Here is a 19,857-nt window from a genome sequence, read left to right on the forward strand (position 1 = left end):
TCTTGGAAAACAACTCTTCTATTTTGGAGACTGCTGTCCTCTGGCCATGTCACTGGGAAATACAAAACCGCAAAGAGGAAGGGGAAGGCAGTACAGGACATCTCCACAACTGGGGCCCCTATTAACTCATTCATTAACAAGCCACTTGATTTTGATTTTTAATTACACGTAATCTACACTTTTATATTGTCATAATGGATGTTTTACTTTGGTGATTTATAACGTGTAACACTTTCTGTTCTGTTCAGAAGCGCAAGTGTAAGCATTTTCCAACTTCTTTGTTCTTTGATAAAAGGAAATTGATCTTTATCTGGTTACCATTCTGCCTTTTAAACACTGCAAATTCTGTTTCCGAGGAGGGCTGGTGGTGTGATGTTTCCATGGCTTCTTTCATTTTCACCCTTATTCTGGGAAGTTTCTGGAATGCCTCTGTCCGTGGCCCTGTCTTGCTTCTCTCTGTGTCTCCAAAGACTATTGATCACAAACTTCGGAAGTTTGTGACGCAAAAGAAGCAGAAGTTTGGAAAAACATAATCTTTCACAAGCTTTAAAACTTCTAAAAACAGTATCCATTTGTTTCTACCCAGGTTCAGCAAGACTTCTTTCTGCCAGCTTCAGTCCTAATTTACCAAGAATATTCTGTGGCGTTTCCACTCGAACCACAGGCAAGCTGATGGGGGTAGGGGCCCCCAGGGGCAGCAGAGCTCCTGGTTGGGAGGCACTGCCCCTTTCCTTCCAGACCCACACTCCCTGGCAGGGCCGGCCTCACCTGTTGTGAGCCATCCTGAACCTGGGAAACCTGGCCCAGGAGCCTGTATCCACATCACATGAAAGGGAAGTATCACAGCACCCGCCTGGCCAGGTCTCCACACTCCTGTAGGCAGTGAGACCGTGGGTGCCCTGGTGGACTGTCTCCCATGTCCTGACGGTCTGTGGGTCCCTCCCAACCACCACAACACTAGGGGACCCGGCTCCAACCTGGGGAGGAAAGTGGAAATTACCATGATCTGAGAAAGCTGAGCTGCCTCTCCTTGAGCCCCATCACTGGGAAGAGCTTACTGAGAAGGGGACATTGGTGCCAAACTCTGAAGGTGAGGGTGCAAGCTGGTGACCTATCTTACAGAGAAGTGCAAAGGCCCTGAGGCAGGAACTAAGGGACTCCTCATGAAGCTCCTGCGGAAAGGTCTTCCATCCATAGCCAGAAATCTAGCACCTGCAGCCTGGCTGCCACACTGTGGCTTCTGACCAGCTCACGTGTGCAGGGTACCTTTCCCAAAGAACCACAGGTTCCCTAGGGAAGGGTCCATGTTCCCCACTGCACTTGTCCCCTCTGTGCTACCCGTCACAGGGCAGGCATTGCAGGAGTAGGGTCAGTCACTTATTTGTTCTGTCATTCAACCTCTCAAATAAATGTACCATGCCCCCGTAAGCTGCAGTTTACTGCAAGGTGCTCTTGTAGGCCCCGGGGTTCTACAGCAATTAAATAGATGGATAATATTACACCTTCACATTCTACTTGGTGGAAGACAGACAACACAGAAGGAAATGAACAACTGAACTGAACAAGATAATTTCAGAAGGTGTTAAGTCTATGGAGAAAATAAAGCAGGGGCATGAGGGATATTTCAGGCAGGGTAGTCACGCAATCTCTCTGAAGAGATCACATGACGCTAAGCCCCCAGTGACCACCTGGAGGAAGAACATTCCAGGTGGAGGGGGCAGTAGGTGCAGAGGTCCTGCGGCAGAAGCAAGCACTCTGCATTGGAGGAGCAGGAAGAAGGCAATGGGGTCGCAGGATGGTGATAAGGGTGAAGATGGGCAAGGTGGGTCGGGTCCCATGGACCCTGGAGAGTGAGCAAGCTTGGCACGTAATTTTAGGAGACCCCTCTTTGCCCTGGGGTGACCCCATGAGAGAAGTGTTCCAGGACAGGGAGGGACAGTGGTGATGCCCAACTGCACCCAGGCTGAGAATAAAGACAGCAGCCCATCCCACTGCCACCTGTCCTCAGGGCTCCTCTGGGTGTCAGGGAGATTTGCAGGCACAGGTGAGGGTCCAGGTGAGGGCGCCTTGTGTTTAACCACATGCTGCACATGAGGCCCGTACACACTAAATATCCTTCACAACCCTAAGCTTTATTGATTCCTTGGGAAACAGACCACAATTATTTTTGAAAATAGATGGCATATTTGTCTATCCTCTGAAGCAGCTCACACTCCAATAGATAAAGTGTCAGGAGAAAAATCAAAGAAAATGGAGGTGTCCATATGTCAGAGAGATTTTTTTTTTGTATTGGCAATGTGCAAACAACTAGCAGAAAAGCTCACAAGAACCATGACCGAGAGACAAGACAGAGAGACCAAGAGAAGCCCTCACCTTGAGGGGCTCGGACAACGCCGTAACAGGGGAAATGACCACAGTGGTCCAGTGGCTTGGTTAAGAGCGTCTCGAGTTTTCTTTTGAGGAGACCCAGTGGAGAGCCACCCACCCTCCTCTCCATCTATCCAGTCCCAGGTGTAGGCACGTAACCCCAGCTGGGCTAGAAGCCAGCCTGCCTTCAAAGACCTCCTACGTGCCCTTGTATATTTAGAGTTTGAGCTGGGTTCTCATCATTTGCACCTGAAAGACCCCTGGTCCATGTGAGGATGTGGGAGGTGCTACTTCAGTGCAGCAGAAGGATGCCATCAGCAAAATGTCACAGGGCCTCGGACAAAGCATCATCATCCCAGGCCTGGACCATGGGAGATCCATGTCCACATGTCCATGTGTCATTCAGGGGGGTGAGTATGGAGTAAAGAACTGGGTCGTTAGGGTCGGTTCAGACCCACACAATGGTGCACGGATAGGCCCACAGAGGGTGGACCGAGGACAGGGGCATGGCAGCCCTGGGCCTCCTCCTTCGAGCTGTGCACCTGGATCCCTCACCTGTGTGTATCCTCAGGTGGACCTTTAGGTGATGGGATGTCCGGAAGGTTTTCCCACAGTACGGGCAGTCCTTCATGGCCGAGCCCAGGCTCCTGTCTCGAAGCAGTGCGGGCTGCTGGACGCCGGCAGATCTCCCAGCCTCCTCTCCAATGTCTGCAATGGAGGAGAAATATTCTCACATCACTTCAGCACATGTCAGAAGTTGTTCGCACCAAAACTGCCAACACCACACAAGGCTAAACGTGTCAATAGTACACCTGTCTATTTCATTCTTTCAATCTGACAGAATGCTGACAATTCACGTATTTTCTTGTTATTCTCTTAAATTATTTCATCTTTCCTATCATCATTTTAAGCAGCATATGGTACCTTTATATTGAACTGAATTAAACAAGAAAAGAAACAGCTGTGTCAGCAGCTGGTTTGATTTCTTCTTTTGCTTAGCTCCTATTAAACATTTTTTTTCAAAAGTTTAAAAATGTTGGTGGTTGTTGAGTCTGATTAATTTATAATATGGACTAGCTGGAGAGTTTGCTATAGGATCGAAATCACATTTGCATTATATCAGGCAACAAATGAAAAAAAATGTGTCTCGGCTGAGTCCCCAAGACATGCAGACGTACAGCTATTTTGGGACAGGAAAGAAAATTATCCCAAACTGATCATTTCTTCCTTGTAGAGTCTTGCCTCCATCGCTGGCTGGTGTAATCTCATGAAAGGGAGAAGAAAAAGTATGGAAATGCGGTTCCACAATTAGCCCATGATAAACATATAGTGACATATTCAAAGTCATGTGCAGAAACTCAGCTGCAAAACTCCCATAAACTTAGAGCACTGCAGTTAAATCTTTGTGCAGTGACCTGAGAACTTCCTCTGTAAAGTATCAATACAAATTTTCCTTCCTGCTGTTATTTGTTATGTAACCCAAACCATTAGAAAATGGAATAAAATTTACATACGGCTGCCTTCTGCACAGAAATGATGGGACATAATAGTAAATAAAACTGTGAAAATATCTAGTGGTTGGAGGATATGTTATTGCAACACCCGAGGCCTGACATCATGTTGTCAAAGAGGCGACATCAGGGGAGCAGGGCAGGAGCTGGGACTCTGCATCTCGAGAAGGAGAGGCAGGCAAGCCTTCTCCTCTGGCCTCCCCGCAGGGCTGGAGGCTGCCGCCTGGCACATAACCCAAGCTCCCGAGGCTGGCAGGGTCCTGGCCGCAGCTTCCGGCCCACCCTCTAGGTCTCCTGGTAGATTTCACCATGAGAACAAGGGGACCTTCTGGGATAATAAGCAGACCTGTGAGTTCTGCAGAGAGCAAAAAAAAAACGAGATTTGTACCTTCCAAGCAATGGAAAATGCAAGTTGCTTTTATTCTTCAACATCCGTTCCTGGTGTTCTCTGCTCACAGCCAAAAGGGACAGACTTACAGGCCACGAACAAGATGAAGGCAGTCGCACTTAATTCTTATTTGGATGTTTGCTCGGTGCAACCGTGGAAACCCTTTGGCTTCGAGCATCCTCTCTGAATTCGGACTGTGCACGATGGCATCATCACCCTAGAAATTTTCCTTGAAGGCTCACTTTTAATCCTATTCTCCACAACTCTTCTAACCATCCTTGGAAAAGCTGTTCAAAAGGTCTAACTGCCCAGCTTTTTTTTTTTCCTCGTAATTTTACACAGGGAGGGGGACACAGTTCATCCACATCTAGAACTCACTCGACCTGGCACTAGCTTTGTGGTTGTCCACATGACTGTGGAGAGACTACCAAAGATGGCTATTGGGCTGCTGATAAGGGATAACAGGCACAAGAGAGTGTTGCCAGGTCACGGCAAACAAATGTCCCACATGCAGTCCTAGCAGGAAGTCCCTGTCCGCAGGTCAAGTCCACCAGGGCTGCCACCACCTCTGTCTTAAAGAGCCAGTCTGTTGAGAGCCCAGGAGAACAATGGCCAGATGCCAGATGCCAATTCCAAGTCAACCGCATCCTAGTTATAAACAGCTGAGAGGCCATCTCTTACCCATCTCCCTCCACCACCCCCAAGCCACACCAACCCCAAACCTGTTGCATTTGCCCTCCCAGCATTACTCATTCCTTTTGTGGTATCATGAGGTCAGCTTAAAATAACAACGAGCCTGATTAAAATTCTGCCAAGTGCTCCCTGCAACAGGGTTAAGACACCCTATTTAAGGTAGGAGGCCATGAGCTGTCCATTTGAATGATGAGCAGAACTAAGTGTTGACTTCAGGACAGGAGTAGGCAGGTGTGGGTTTTTGATGTTGCATCCCTGCCTGTCCTCGTGTCCCACGGTCTGCAGCTGAGCACCTTCCCCAGATCCTCCTCCGTCGGAGCCCCTGGGGAGCAGTCCAAGGCAGGGCTGTCCAACAGAATAGAATAGAGAGTGTGGGGAACATATTTCCACTGCAGCTTTTGGTGAGCCCCGGCCCAGGGCACAATATAGATAAATAGACAGATAAGGCCGCTGCCCTGCGCTCCCGCCGGCTTTACAGAAGGTGAGGATGAGCTGTATCTCACTATATGTCACTCTAAGCAATGGCCTGTATCTGTCTTCCTTTTATCTTTCTATCTTGGATATGTGTGGCCCAATAAAAAGAATGAATTTGTAAGATAAACAGCTTTCTTTGCAGATTTAAGAGTCTAATTTTCACTTTACACAGAATGTTTTTTCTGTTTTTGTTTTGTTTTGTTTTGTTTTGTTTTTTTGGAGGGCCAGAAGGCCTGTGGCGTTTACTCTTAGACTAATCCAACTAGAAAAACAAACTTGAGCAACGATGAAGGGGAATTGTGGGTGGTCCCAGGAAGTGCCCGGAGAGGCTGAAAGCCAAGTACAGTCAGTCAGTGATGGCAGAGGAAGGCCCGCTGAGCCGCACACTCACAGGGCCTGTGTGTGGGTCCCTGCCTACACCTGGACGGGTATCGAGGAACAAGGTGCGCTAAACTGAGCCCAGCCCGGCTGAGAGCTCAAGGGGCTCAGTCAGAGGGGAAGACGAGGCTGCTCTCCGATTCCTTCTCTACCCGCCCAGAGCGTAAAAGCACTAGCAGCTGTCCTTCTGCAAGGCTCCCCAGATGGAGTCCCGAGGCTCTGCCTGTGGCCACACACAGCTGGCCGGGGAAGAACCACGGGTCCTGCTTACGGACAGACCAGCCCTTCCCCAGCCCTTCCAGGAAACACACGACAGAAAGGAAGAAGCATCATAAAAATGACACCTGTGGTCCTTTGTCAGGCCGATTGTGGATTGGTATGAGCTTTTAAAGAAATTTTCCTTTTCCTAAAATCTGCAGTATCTCTTCCCTCTGATCAGACACTTTCTCTAAATGTGTGGAGGACGCTGAAGGTGGGCGTGTGAACAGAGGTCGGCCTCAGCCCCACTGGCTGTTCCTCCTGCTTCTCTGTGAAAGGAGCGCTGCCAGCTCCTAGAGGCTGGGGTGTCCCTGAGAGTTGGGGCATCTGGCTACAGGCAACACAGCCTCAGCCTGGGTGTGCTCTGGCTCTCATAGGATGGGGAAAGGGATGAGAAGTAACTCCTGGGACCCCTGTTTCTTTTCTTGACCCCACTAAATAATATGTGATCTATTCTTCAGGAATGGATGTCTTACATATGGTGGCAGTAAATAATATTCCAGGGGAACATAGACGATACATGCAACCCTTCCCAAGTTTCAGCCTAGAACAGGTGAATTGTAGTAGGTATCAAAAACTCTGCAAGCTTTCTCCTGTTCCTACAAGCTGAGAGTGGTTAGATAAAAAAGAGGGCATGGATCCAATCATTTCAAGTTTTGTTTCAAGAATTTAGGAGGTTTCTCAAAAAACTAAAAATAGAACTACTGTATGACCCAGCAATTGCATTCCTGGGTATATATCCAAAAGAAACAAAAACACTAATTGGAAAAGATACATGCACCCCAATGTTCATAGCAACATTGTTTACAATTGCCAAGATATGGAAGCAACCTAAGTGTCCATCAACAGATGCATGGATAAAGAAGATGTGACACATACACACATATATATATAATGGAATACTACTCAGCCATAAAAAAGAATGAAATTTTGCCATTTGCAACAACATGGATGGAACTGGAGGGTATTATGCTAAGTGAAATAAGTCAGACACAGAAAGACAAATACTGTATGTTATCACTTACATGAGGAATCTAAAAAGTACAACAAACTACTGAATATAAAAGAAAAAGAAACAGACTCACAGTTATAAAGAACAAATCAGTGGTTACCAGGGGGGAGGGGAAGAGGGAAGGGCAATATAGGGGTAGGGAACTAAGAGGTGTAAACTATTAGGTATAAAATAAGCTACAAGGATATATTGTACAACACGGGGAATATAGCCAATGTTTTATAATCGCTATAAATGGAGCATAACATTTAAAAATTGTGAATCACTATACTGTACACCTTATATATAATATATATAACTTACATAATATTGTACTTCAACTATACTTCAATTAAAAAAAGATATATTATTTGGGGGTGGGGGACATCAGACAATTGACCTTCCTAATTTTGTCATCTCAAGGTCAGAAACCATGACTCCTACATTTCCATTTGCTGCTTCTAAGCCTCTGAGTGTATAGCAAGGTTGGCCTAGGCCAAGGTGACATTAAGGTTCATTACCTTCCCTGAGAATTCACAGAGGGAGGGTAGGAGGGAGGTTCCATAGCTGTGGGCTGAAGGAGGGGCCGGGGGACTAAAAATGGTCAAGGAGGGCTTCCCTGGTGGTGCCGTGGTTGAGAGTCCGCCTGCTGATGCACGGGACATGGGTTCGTGCCCCAGTCAGGGAAGATCCCACATGCCGTGGAGCGGCTGGGCCCGTGAACCATGGCCGCTGAGCCTGCGCGTCCGGAGCCTGTGCTCCGCAACGGGAGAGGTCACAACAGTGAGAGGCCCGCATATCACAAAAAAAAAAAAAAAAAAAAAAAAAGGTCATGGGTCATCATATTGGAATCCTCATCAGCAACCGCCACAAACTGGCAGCCCTGGATAGACAAAGAATCAGATGCTTAGAAAGAGAGACAAATAACTTCTCAAAAGTTAAAGCCTAGACACACACACAGTACCATCAGCAGCTGTCTGAATCCAGCCCCAAGACTGGCTACCTTGTACACAAATATGATTTGAATCTGTGGGTGCCTCATTGTATACTTAACCTCACTCACATATTGGTTTGGAATTTAAATACTTGGTTTATGAAATAATTTTGTATTTTAAGGGTAGATTTCCCCCCAGTTTATCTTTAAACACTGAGCTTCCTCGGTACCTCTTTAAAATAGTCTTGTTTGCAAAGAAGGCTGCCTCAGGAGTCAGGAGGCAGAATCTTTTGCTTCTGGGTCCCCGGGGCCTGGCTGTCCTCAGGCAAATCCTTTCACCCCACCCCAGCTGGACTTACTGGCCCTTCCCCTCGGCTCCCTGGAATCCTGCGATGCTGGAAGAGCCCCAAGCCCACTGCAGGCTGTCTTCACCCTCTTTGTGGCCTTTCCTTCACCCACCCTAGCCCAATCTAAGCCAAATGAGCAACAGGGCTGGCTCTTAGAGATATGGGAGGAAACGACCATGAAAGGGATAGTACGTGCTCCTATGTATTCCACGAGAGCCTACTTTTCCCAACTGCCTTTGCGCTAAGTTGGGACCACTGACTAGTCCAGCCAATGGCTGGAAGCGATTCAGAGGAGAGACAGTGTGCCCCTTACTGTCTCCCTGTCCTCCCTGGCCACCCTACCCTTGCAACACAAAGGTTGAGGGGGCAGGATCGCAAAACAGACGATGCCTCGATGGCTGCGTCACCAGATGGAGGGGGGCTGACCCGAGCCAGACTGCGCATGAATGAGAAAAAAATCTTGGTTCTGTTAAGTCATGGAGATCGGAGAGCTGTCACAGTGGGAGGACTCAGGAGCTAAGAAGTGTGAACCTTCTACTGGTGAGGTCTTCCGGGTTTATACCCAATCCTCTAGGTAGTCTTATTAATTCACAGAATGAGACAGAGAACAAGGTTCAGAGAGACCAAAAGAGGCAGAGTGGGACCAAAGAGAAAAAGCAAAGAGAGGTTTCTTTTTAAATTGTGCACATACTCTCAGTGCTCACTTCATCCTGCCGAGCAGCTTTACCCTTCACGTGCCCAAAAGTACATTTTGGAAAGATTTTTATTAAAAGAAAATTGCAGAGATGACGTTGATGATGATGATAAGCCCGTGCAGGGAATGGAGAGTATCCCAGCAACCTCAGCGGGTAAGGGGCTGTCTGCATACCTGGGCACTTACTACTTCATGACACAAAAGGCCACGGTATTTTAATTTCTATGGAGCTCCTACTATAACAGGAAACACGTTTTCCCAGATGAGTCGTGCAGTTCATTCTAAAAGTCTGTCTTGTGCAAAGAGCATCTCAAAAGCACAGATCTCCCTTCATTAATGAAGGAAAAAACAATTTGTGGAGTCTAAAGTGTGACCATGACACCAAAAAAATCACATCTTTATTAATATCTTTGCCCACATATACCGGTGTTTTAAGATCTTTTCAGGGGAGGAAAAGTAATACCTTGGAGGAAAAATCCAGAGGAATGTAGAGTTCCTCTTAAAAGCTTAACACTTTCCCTTATTTTAAAAACTGTAAAATAAAGACTCAAAACAATGATTACTGTGGTGGAGGTTCCTGATGAAGAGTTCCCTTTATTTTTAAAAGTGATTTTAAATTAATGGTATGCATAAAAATGATAACATTACTGTAAACAATTGTACTTAACTCTTGGAACACATCAGTCATGCCTTGGGTCCGTATTAATTTGGTGTCTCTGTTGTTTCATCAAAGTTCTCTGGTTTATGATGGCCATATATAGTAATGTTAAACAGTTAAGCATTAATATGGATTGGCAAAAGTATTTGTTTAAATAGAGAGCTATTTTAGAAAAGGATGACCACTTGTGAAAAGGCAACAGCCAGCTTCCCTGTGGGTTCTTAGGACCGGGGACCAGGCTGGGCTCACTGGCAAGGCCCGAGCTCGTGACAGATCTCAGGGAGCAGAGGTGAATGTCCTCCATCATCGCCTTCCTCACCTCTCACCCAAACTCAAAACTATGTAGAGCTCCATTTGCTGTTAGCAAGATAGGATTTCTGGAATTGGGGAAATAGGTCACTAAAGGGCTAAAATTTGGAGAAAAAAATATAAGATACTGGGATCTCAAATAGCTTCTCTAAAGCAACATTTTGATGAGTTAAGTGAAAATGAATCAGAAACATATGGATTAAATTTCCCTTAAAATACACAAGGGCTTCAAAATCAAGCACTGTGGGCCAAATGTGTTTCTGGTTTTACCAAACCCAGAGAGCCCTTTCTTAACTGTCAGGGGAGTGTTCCGAACCACCGTCCCCCCAACCCCATCCGCTGGTGACTGGGCCACCCATGGGGTCTCTTCCCTTTGGCATTGTGTGATGCTGCCCTTGACAACATCCTCTGTAATCCTTGGGTTGCCAGCTCTCCCAAGGCCCTCAGGGCCAGCTGTGGGTAGGCACTTATAGTCCACATCCTGGGAACTGTGACCATGGACGCAGCAGGCAGGATTTGGGACTCACAGAATCAACCTTTGACAAGACATCTGGTGTGATGGGTCTCTTTGGGTTCTGCACACCCCTCTCTTCCCTCTGGCCTGGTGGGCAGGGATCCATCCCAGAAACTGTTCAGGTGAACCAGGGCAGAGCAGCAGCACCTATGAACTGGCCTGGGTGACAAGAACCAGGCAGGAGGATAAGTCTGGAGAGGGACGGCCCAGGGGGCTGCCATCTCCTGGGAAAAGCCCGGTTATGTTCAAGGGAGGGCAGGCCACTGGCTCCATTGCTCTTTAGAATAACCCCCAGCACCTATGGTCTCCAACCCCCATCTAAGTGGCCCTCGCTGCTGCTCTGACCTCATCCCAACTCCTGACTCTACTCCAGCCCTCCATCTTTCTGTTTTCCTCAAGCCTTCCTGGCTGGTACCCACCTTAGGGCTTTGTTCCTGATGCCTCATCCACCTGGAATTCTCTTCCCCCAGAATTCACACGGAGACTCTCACTCAGGCTTTAGTCCACAGGCCCTTTCTGGGAGAGGCGTCTCTGACCATACTGTCTGAAGGAATTCTCCCTGACTCCAGGTTCCAGGGGCGCTCTTTCTCTGGTTGGTCCTTCAAGCAACCCGTCTATCACCTACTGCAAATGCTAACTGACCTATGTATTTGTCTGCTTACCACCTGTCTCCCCCCAGACACAAGCTCCACGCAAACAGGGACTATTAATTACTGTTTGCTGTTATACCCCCAGCACGTGGTAGGCACTCAGCTCATAGCAGGTGCTCCATACCGTACATACTTTAAAAAACTGTACATACTTTTTTCAAAATAAATAAAAGAATCAGAGGAGGCAAGCAAACTGAAATTCAGAGGCTCAGATCAGCTCCTGACTACAAGAGGGAAGCTGTTTTGCGTAGCCTGGGAGGAACTGGCCCCGGGTACCAGCAAAATACCAGAAATGCCCCAAAGTGCTCAGCACAGACCATCAGGGGCTGGAGTGTGATAACAGCAGGGGGGAAGGAGGTCAAGGGTGCCTGGGGAGGCTTCCTGAAGGAGGTGGTCTCGGGGTGTCTCCCGGGTCTCTCTCCATCCAGGTGGAAGGAACCACACACGCACTCTAATCAGCAAGGTCACAAGTGAGCTTTTGAGAAGATGGGGGCGTGTCGTTGAGGAAACCTTCCACTATTTCATCTGCCCACTCCCTGGCTTAAAAGGAAGATGTCATTGCGTTGGAAGAAATAGCCTCCCATATGCATAAAGAAACATTAATCAATAGAAAAGTATAACAAGACAGATACTTTAAAAGTAACCCATGCCCCAATTACTACTGTAATTATTGCAAAATATTTGTTTTGCTTTCCCTTCTTCGTAATTTAAATTACATGTTCCTTTCTTTAAAAAAAAAGAAACAAAACTATAGACTACAGAAGCCTCTACTTTCAGTAAAGCATAAATTCCCAAAAGATTTCTACATAATTTATTTTCTTAAAAGAACTATAGCTTTTAAGATCCTCTTAAGGTAATTTACAGCCCCCTCATTTATGGGTGGGGAGGGGGCTGGGGGGAAGATTGGAGGAGATCTCTTTGACTGTCGGGTATGTTTCAGGAATTCTTACTTAAATGACACTGAGAACAAGCTGGACCAATCATTTTAAAATGCACTTAGTCGGTCGCCATAACTTGTGGGGCTGAGTTTTCTTTGGGGAATGGTGCACACTGAAAGGAGAAGGGATGATTTGGAGATAACGCTTCCCCCTGGAGACATGTTTTGCCATATTCTTTTTTAAACAAAGAAGACATCTTAAGCACCTTGCAATATCTTTCATTTAATCGTTGGCAGAAGGCAAGTCCCTGATGAACACCGGCCTGTGTCTTTCTCTTTAACCAGCTGAGTGATCCAAGCTTTTAATATAGCCGTTCCAATTATTGTAAAAGTCATCTAGTACCTTATAACCACAAATATTGACAGTTTATTGCACAACACATTCCTGACATTTGAAGGTCACACCATACATAATACATACTCTTTTATAAAAGTGTCTGGAACAAAAAGATACATGATAAGCAATTACCTCTCCCGGCTTGTATGTATGTACAGTTCGGGGCTGACTAGAGGTTGCATGGGAGGCACAGGCACCATTTTAAATAATCTATTAAGGCAGCATGGAGGCATTCATGATGGATAATTATGAAATGGCTCGTGGACACACTGCAGTCAGATTGGCTGGCCGGGCCGTGGGGTCTGGGCAATTCTCCTTGTCCGAGTTCGGGTCACAATGCCACTCCGCCATGGAGAGCCCTGCCTCACTTCACAATCGGATTTTCCCCCAAAGCCACTAAGCATAACAGAGTCACAATATGGTCTTGTTTTTCAGATTGGTCTGTATGTGGCTGAAAGGAATTTAAAAAATCCACCAGGCCTGGTTCAGATGCGCCCCACCCCCAGCCTGCTGAGGTGCCCCAGAGGGGCACTGACCACAGCTCTCATCACACACACAGCCACACAGCCGTCCCAGGGCTGTAGCATCCACGGAGACCTGCAGCACAGGAGTATGTGGCTGTCAGGCACAGGTGCAAACCAGAATGGGAAGAGTGGACCAAAAAACTCTCCTGACACTGAGGCCATGCGACATCTCCCAAGAACACTCTGAGAAGGGAGGCACCGCTCACTGCCCCTTATTCCATTCCCACTTGTCCTTCCAGCTTACGTCTGACAGAAAGGTTCCAATCACAGATTAAGTGGAACAGATTTGTGATCAAAGGCTTCAGGTTAAAACCAAGTTCCAACAATTCTTAGGAGTGTAATCCTGGGCAAATTACATAACCTCTCTGAGGTTCATTCAGCTTCCTTATCTGCAAAACGGGGATAGTCATAACAATTCATTTAGCACGGTGCCTGGTGCAGGATATGCTCCAATTAATAGTAGCTTTTAACATGAATATTGCCAAAGGGACCCCTGCAAGCAAGGATGGCTTGGGGAGGGAGGGCAGAGGCTTGTGGCTTTAGTGCTCTCCCCACTCCACGAGCCCCAAGCGATGGGGCCTGACACCTGCACAAGGTCTAGAATGAGAAGGCATGCTCCCTTCCTGAAAAGTCCGGGTTGGAGCAGTTTCTCCAAAGCTCTGAAAACCCAGGCAATTCTCCCAAGTTAACAGTGAAAAACAATTCAGGCTGCAATTGAGCTTCATGTAGGTGACAATCTTTAATCACAGATGAAGCGGCAGGTCATTAGAATCTACACCAAAAAAACCCTCTCAAACGATACTAATGGCTGCAGTTTGGAAAAAATTATATATATATATATATATATATGTATAACCACAAATATATATATATATTAGAACTGTATTAAAATAAATAATCAGCAAACTCTCAAGATAATCAAAAGCCCTTCCAAGAGTAATTCTATTTTGATTTCCGGAGTGAACACCCTAAAATTTAAGACATGGGACCAAAATGATTTCTATAAAGATGACGTGTTTATTAGCATTAAATCCCAGGAAAGAGGGCTTCCTTATAAAGAACACATTTTTGCATCTGAAAGCATGCATATTAGGATGTGTGTGTTTCTTTAAGAAGCTATTCTGTTGTAGAGGGTAGCGGGTAAGACAGGGCACCACGTGAGCTGGAGGTTGCTATGGTAAATATGCATTTTTTATTGAAGAGTAAACAGTGGCAGAAAACAAGTGTCAGTTGCCAGCTCTGAAGTTACTGCCATTTTTGAGCCGCACTGACTTATCCAGCCCTTTTAATTTGAGAACCTTTATCAGATGGATACTATCAATGGATCAAGACTTAAATGTTTTTGAATAAATGCTGAAACTTTCAATACCTTGTAGTAATAAATATTCTAGTTGACATATAAAAATTAGCAAAAAAAAAAAAAAAATCTACCCAGCTCTGCTCATCACAGCACAAAGATTTTTCTGGAGCTCTTTTGCCTGTTGGTAGATCTCCAAAGGACAAAACCTTCGGACTTGGCTCAGGCCACAAAGCAGAGAAAGGAGCCAAGGAGACAGCCGAGGTTACCCCACTGACCATTGTCTTGGTACCTGTTGGCAAAACAAAGCTAGAGCCGATGCCCTGGGGAATGGCCCTCCCCATCCAGCAGTCCAGTGTCTGTGTCCTGGCAAGGCTGACGCCACCCCAGGCTGCTGGTAGGGCAGTGGACTTTAGCCAATACAACTGTGACACGTTCAGCGAAGATTTTGCTGTTTCCCCCCCACCGGTAGAGATTGGTTTGACGGCAACTTTGCTTTCTTTTTTCTTTTCTTTTTTTTTTTTTTTAACATCTTTATGGGAGTATAATTGCTTTACAATAGTGTGTTAGTTTCTGCTGTATAACAAAGTGAACCAGCCATACATATACATATATCCCCATATCTCCTCCCTCTTGCGTCTCCCGCCCACCCTCCCTATCCCACCCCTCTAGGTGGTCACAAAGCACCTAGATGATCTCCCTGTGCTACGTGGCTGCTTCCCACTAGCTCTCTATTTTACATTTGGTAGTGTATATATGTCCATGCCACTCTCTCACTTTGTCCCAGCTTACCCTTCCCCCTCCCTGTGTCCTCAAGTCCCATAAAAAGAAACAAAATTGAGTTATTTGTAGTGAGGTGGATGGACCTAGAGACTGTCATACAGCGTGAAGTAAGTCAAAAAGAGAAAAACAAATTTTGCTTTCTGATAACCACAGGAGTGACCTTTCTCAACTACAGATGAGGCTGTGTTATAAACCTCAGATAACTCCCGGTCATGTTCACATCCTGAGTGGGCCCTCAACTAGCTCCTCGGGCCAGGTGAAGAGTCTGGATTTTGTTCTTCTCCTTCTAGCCAGCAACTGGCAGAGGACCAGGCTGCGAGTCCTCCTCCACATGTGGCACCTAGTAGGCATCCAACCATCACTCAACCAACACATGCATGAATGAATGATGCGTGAATGAATGAACTGACCCCTGGGGACTAGCCTCCTGGGTAGCAGCTTCTAACAGGAAGGTCAAGTCTGCTCATTCTTCCTTTGATCACAGATAAAAGTATCTAAAAGGTAACTTTCCAGGTGCTAGAAATCCCATAGACTAGTCCAAAGGAATCTTGACCAGGGACAAGCAAAATGAGTGTGTTCTCCAAGGAGCCCCCAGGGAAGGAGGGAGCACGAATAAACTGCCCTGTTTGTGGAGGGACGGGTGGTGGGAGCAGAGCAAATTGTCCCCACGGCCCCCAGCCATGCGCAAAGACTGCTGAGCAGAAGGGGTCACCTCAAAACACCAAGATGTGTTTGATGCCAAGATCTGAGTTAAAATTTAAACTCTGTGATCCTGAGCAAACCACTAAAGCTTCATGAACTTTAGCACCATTATTTGTATAACTGGATAATAATTGGATAATAGTACAGAGGAATCTGAGTGTTTCCTAAGATAGGCTGTTTGCAAGGCCTTAATATACCTTAAATCCTGCACTGGTATCACAGCAGAGTGGGAAAGTCACTGGCTTCGAGATGGCCAGCTTTGGGTTCCAACCTGGCCCTGCGACTTCAGAGCTATGTCTTTGTAAATGCTTCTCCTAACCTTGTCCAGACTCCAAACACTGTCAGTAAAGTGGAAATAACGGTGCTACTTTGCAATCCCTTGTGAAAACCAAATGAGATAATATGAGGAAAGGGCATCTGATAGATTTCCAACTGACAGTTCCCCTGACCTACCCAGGTCTGTAATACTCACCACACAGATGACCAGGATAAACCAGAGGTGATGACTCATATAATGGCATCATCATAGGAGCCCTGCCTATGGTCAGCCCCCTCCCCCAGTACATTCCAAGTAGGAGTCACATTGCCATGCTGGGAAGATCAATTCCAGTGTGCAAAGTGACACCAGCCTCTGTGGTGGGAAACCCACGAACAAGGCTCCACTCACACCCACGTGTTCTAACCCCGACATTACAGTTTATTTGGCACCTGCCCCCAAGGCACCTCCTAGACAAGACACACTTACTCCAAACATCTCTTTGAGGTGAGTAACTAGGGGGCAACGAGGAAGACCTGGGGGAAGGTGTTAGACCAGGATGACAGGGAGAGAGACGAGCATTCACCATTTTGGGCAGCTCGGGCCTCTCCATCCTGTGCTCCGTCCACGAGATGGCTGGCGTTAAAGGGCGACAGGCTGGCTGCCTCTAATCATCTCTGCAGAGCACCCCATCTGCCCAGACATACAGTCACTGGGCCCCTCAGTCCTACACCCCAGAGGCCCTCTGACCAGAAAATGCCCTGACCCAAATACTGAGAAAGAATTTTAGAGCCATCCTTCAGGCACTGGGCAGTGACTGGGAACTGTGATGTGATGTGAGCTGGGAGCTTTCCTCGACAGTGCTTCAGGGGGCCACGCGCTCCCACCCCCGCCTGCTCTGCATCTGTCCAGGGCATTCCTCGAACATCTAAAAGTCCCAAGGAAGCCCTTCTGGCCCTCCAGAAAGAGAGAGGTTGGAACTTTCTCCCTGATGGACATCGGAATCTCAGTACATTCTGGTCCCTTTTCCTGAAACACGAACCCCAAACACCACCTCCAACTTGCCTGGTTGATCCCACCATTCTTGAGGGTTCAGCTCCAATGCTGTTTCCTTGGGAGACATTCTTGGACTTCCAGACTGTCAGGTCAGCCCCGATTACCCCAGAACGTAACCTTCATGACACGTATCAGAGGTTGTACTTACCATATGTGTGTGTGATACCTGCTTAATTTCTATCTCTCCCAGTAGCTTGTCTACTCTGTAAAAGCTGGGATGGATGGGGTCTATTTTTCTCAATCTTATGTCCCTAAAACATCCTGGCACAGAGTAGGTGCTCAGTAAACACTGGTGACTGACTGACTGATGGATACATGAATGAATGAATGAATGAATGGTGCTGGGGAGGCTGGGCGGTCATTCCATGTAGTGTAACCAAAGGAGGCCACCTTCTTCTTTTAAGACCTTCATTCTCCTCCACTGACCTTCCCTGGTAACACTGAGTCCAGGGCTTGTGCTGTGAGGGGAGAGGCTGCAGCCAGCTCTCCTGGGAGGTAAGGGGAGTCTGAGTGTTGCTCTGCAGAACTGACGGCTCTCAAGAGCCCCAGCCCAGATTCTGGGGTGGGGGCAGCAGGTGGGCATGATCTGGACAGACAGAACCTCGGGGTACGAGGGAGAGGCTGAGTGGGTGCTGGCCGAGGACCGGTGCTGGTGGACAGAGCAGAGCCCAGGCCCCAGGGCAGCACATCAGGATGTTGTTCTGTTTGGTTCTTCTACTGAATGTCTGGTCCTGAGGAAGAGTCTGCCCAGACATATGTTCTTGGGGGCATCTCGCCACACGGGTGCTCTGCGTGCACCGCCAGAATGAGGACTACTCTGGCTTCCCATCTGTGTGAGGCTTATTGCATGCTCCTTTCCCTCAGCCTGCAGCCCCCGAGCCTCTGGCCATTCTCACCGCCCCCCATGGCTCCACCTCTGCCCCCTCCCCAGCTCACCTCTAGCTGTGCGCCACCCAGTGTTTACTGCTTGTGCCCACTACCCCAGCAAGTCTTCGGTCCGCCTGGTTTACCGTGGCCTCCCCAGCCTCTAGCAGGGTGCCTGGCACTTCATATTTTTAAGTAACTACAACAATTTAACGAGGTGACACCACTTTGCTAGATTAGATCGTGGTGACTTTTTCTAATAAGGAAAATCGCTTTCTCCGTTCCCTTTGGAAGCTCTTCCACACTAATACTCAAAGCAGTGCTGCATTCACAACACATATAGTCTTACAATGCTAATTTCTATCCCATGACCGAGAGAGACAACTAAATGTTGCAAAGTTATTCAAAACTCCTGCCCCTTATCCTCTGACTTCTCCTTAGGGGAAAATTGCACAGGAATACATTTCCTCATCTGTATGTTAAAGCACGGTTATAATCCACCTATCATGATTGCAATTTTGGGAATCAAAACGGAGATCCAAAACAGCAGTGTGATCTACATTTTAGCCACATATTTTATAATAAATTAAGCCAAAGAAAGAGTTCTGCATTAACTCTCACTCTATTCCTTTAATACCCTATAAGAACATTGAAGCCACCCTCCATAAGAGCCCTGGCCTTCCCTGCATGCTGCCCAGGGCTGCCACGTTGTCACTGCCTCACCACCTGGAAGGCACAGTCACAGAGCCAGTTCAGAGCATTGACTAAAGCAGGCTTTGCAACACAGGTTCAAGGCCACAGAGAGGCTGCCAGCCATCCCTGGCCAAGGGCAAGCAGAAGCCTCTGGAAAGGAGCAGGTAGTACGGGCAGCATACTGATGGAAAGTTCCTAGCCCGATGTTTGTGGACACTATGGCTCGGGACTTGGACCAAGGAGGCAGAGGGGACACAAGTTTCCATTACCTTAATGACCTAGCCCATGTCCTTTTCCAGGCCTGGGCCTCTGTTTCCACTTCTGTAGCATGTCGGGATAGCCATCTAATGGAGATCTCAAACGTTCATTACACAGGGTTTTCATTGCTAAATTTGTTTTTAACATTTACAAATTCGGGGCATTTCACACATCATCTCACTTTCCAGCTTCTCCTGAGAAACTGTGCTTTCACAACGCTGGGTCCAGGGTCCCAGGGAGCAGCGGCTGTTGGGTTGGGCAGAGGGGGCTTCTTCCTCCCCAGGCCCCTCCCTCAGCCTCGCCACCTGGCTGCCCCCACCCGGCAGGCATAGCTCTCTCTGAATTTGCCATCTCTGCCGAGATGGTCCCGGACACCCTTTCCACCTCTAAAGACAGCCTCAATAACCTCAGTTGAGCAGATAAGGCAGAAGCCTCCAGACTAATTCTCATAATTATGACGGGTCTATTATTTCAAAGCCAGCGATGATTGTGGGGTCAGGTGCTCAGAGGAAGAGGGAGAGAAACATACTTTAAGTGATAGAAAATATCCTTTGATTCTTTGCTATGATACCAAATTGCATCCAGAAATGCTGAAACATGCACTCACAACCTTAGTCAAATTTCAGAGAGGCCTTGGCGGGAAGGACAGCGATCAGAGAGGAGCGGCCGGAGAGCCACGTGATTGAAAGGCCCCGTCCAGGACTCACTGCTGGTCTGAGCAAAGGGACACGGACACACACACACACACACACACACACACACACACACACACTGCTGCTGAGCTGGCCTGGAGAGCTCCCAGTGGCACTCTGACCTCCACACCTGCAGCACCCAGCCTTCTCCTTTCTGCCTCTTCAGGTGTTCCCACCCAGCCCCACTGCTGGGGCCTCCCCAGCACAGCCCCATCCTCTGAAACTTTTCTGGACATCTCTGCACAATGACATGCTGCTCCGGGCTGCTCCCTCATTTTTCTTATGCGTTTTG

The 19,857-nt window shown here is 47.4% G+C and overlaps 1 protein-coding gene across 1 annotated transcript in view; it reads right to left on the minus strand.

The window, feature by feature from the left end:
• Positions 1 to 19,857, minus strand: part of ZNF536 (zinc finger protein 536) — a gene marked incomplete at its 3' end in the record, with an annotated part of 228,782 nt that overhangs the window by 152,225 nt on the left and 56,700 nt on the right. Inside the window, exon 2 of the mRNA XM_082677651.1 lies at positions 2,923 to 3,075. Within this exon, the coding sequence (XP_082533777.1) occupies positions 2,923 to 3,075 (153 nt within the window). The remainder of the gene's footprint in view (positions 1 to 2,922; positions 3,076 to 19,857) is intronic.

The sequence above is a fragment of the Grampus griseus genome (assembly GCF_964374135.1).
Source record: "Grampus griseus genome assembly, chromosome: 19".
NCBI classification, from domain to species: domain Eukaryota; kingdom Metazoa; phylum Chordata; class Mammalia; order Artiodactyla; family Delphinidae; genus Grampus; species Grampus griseus.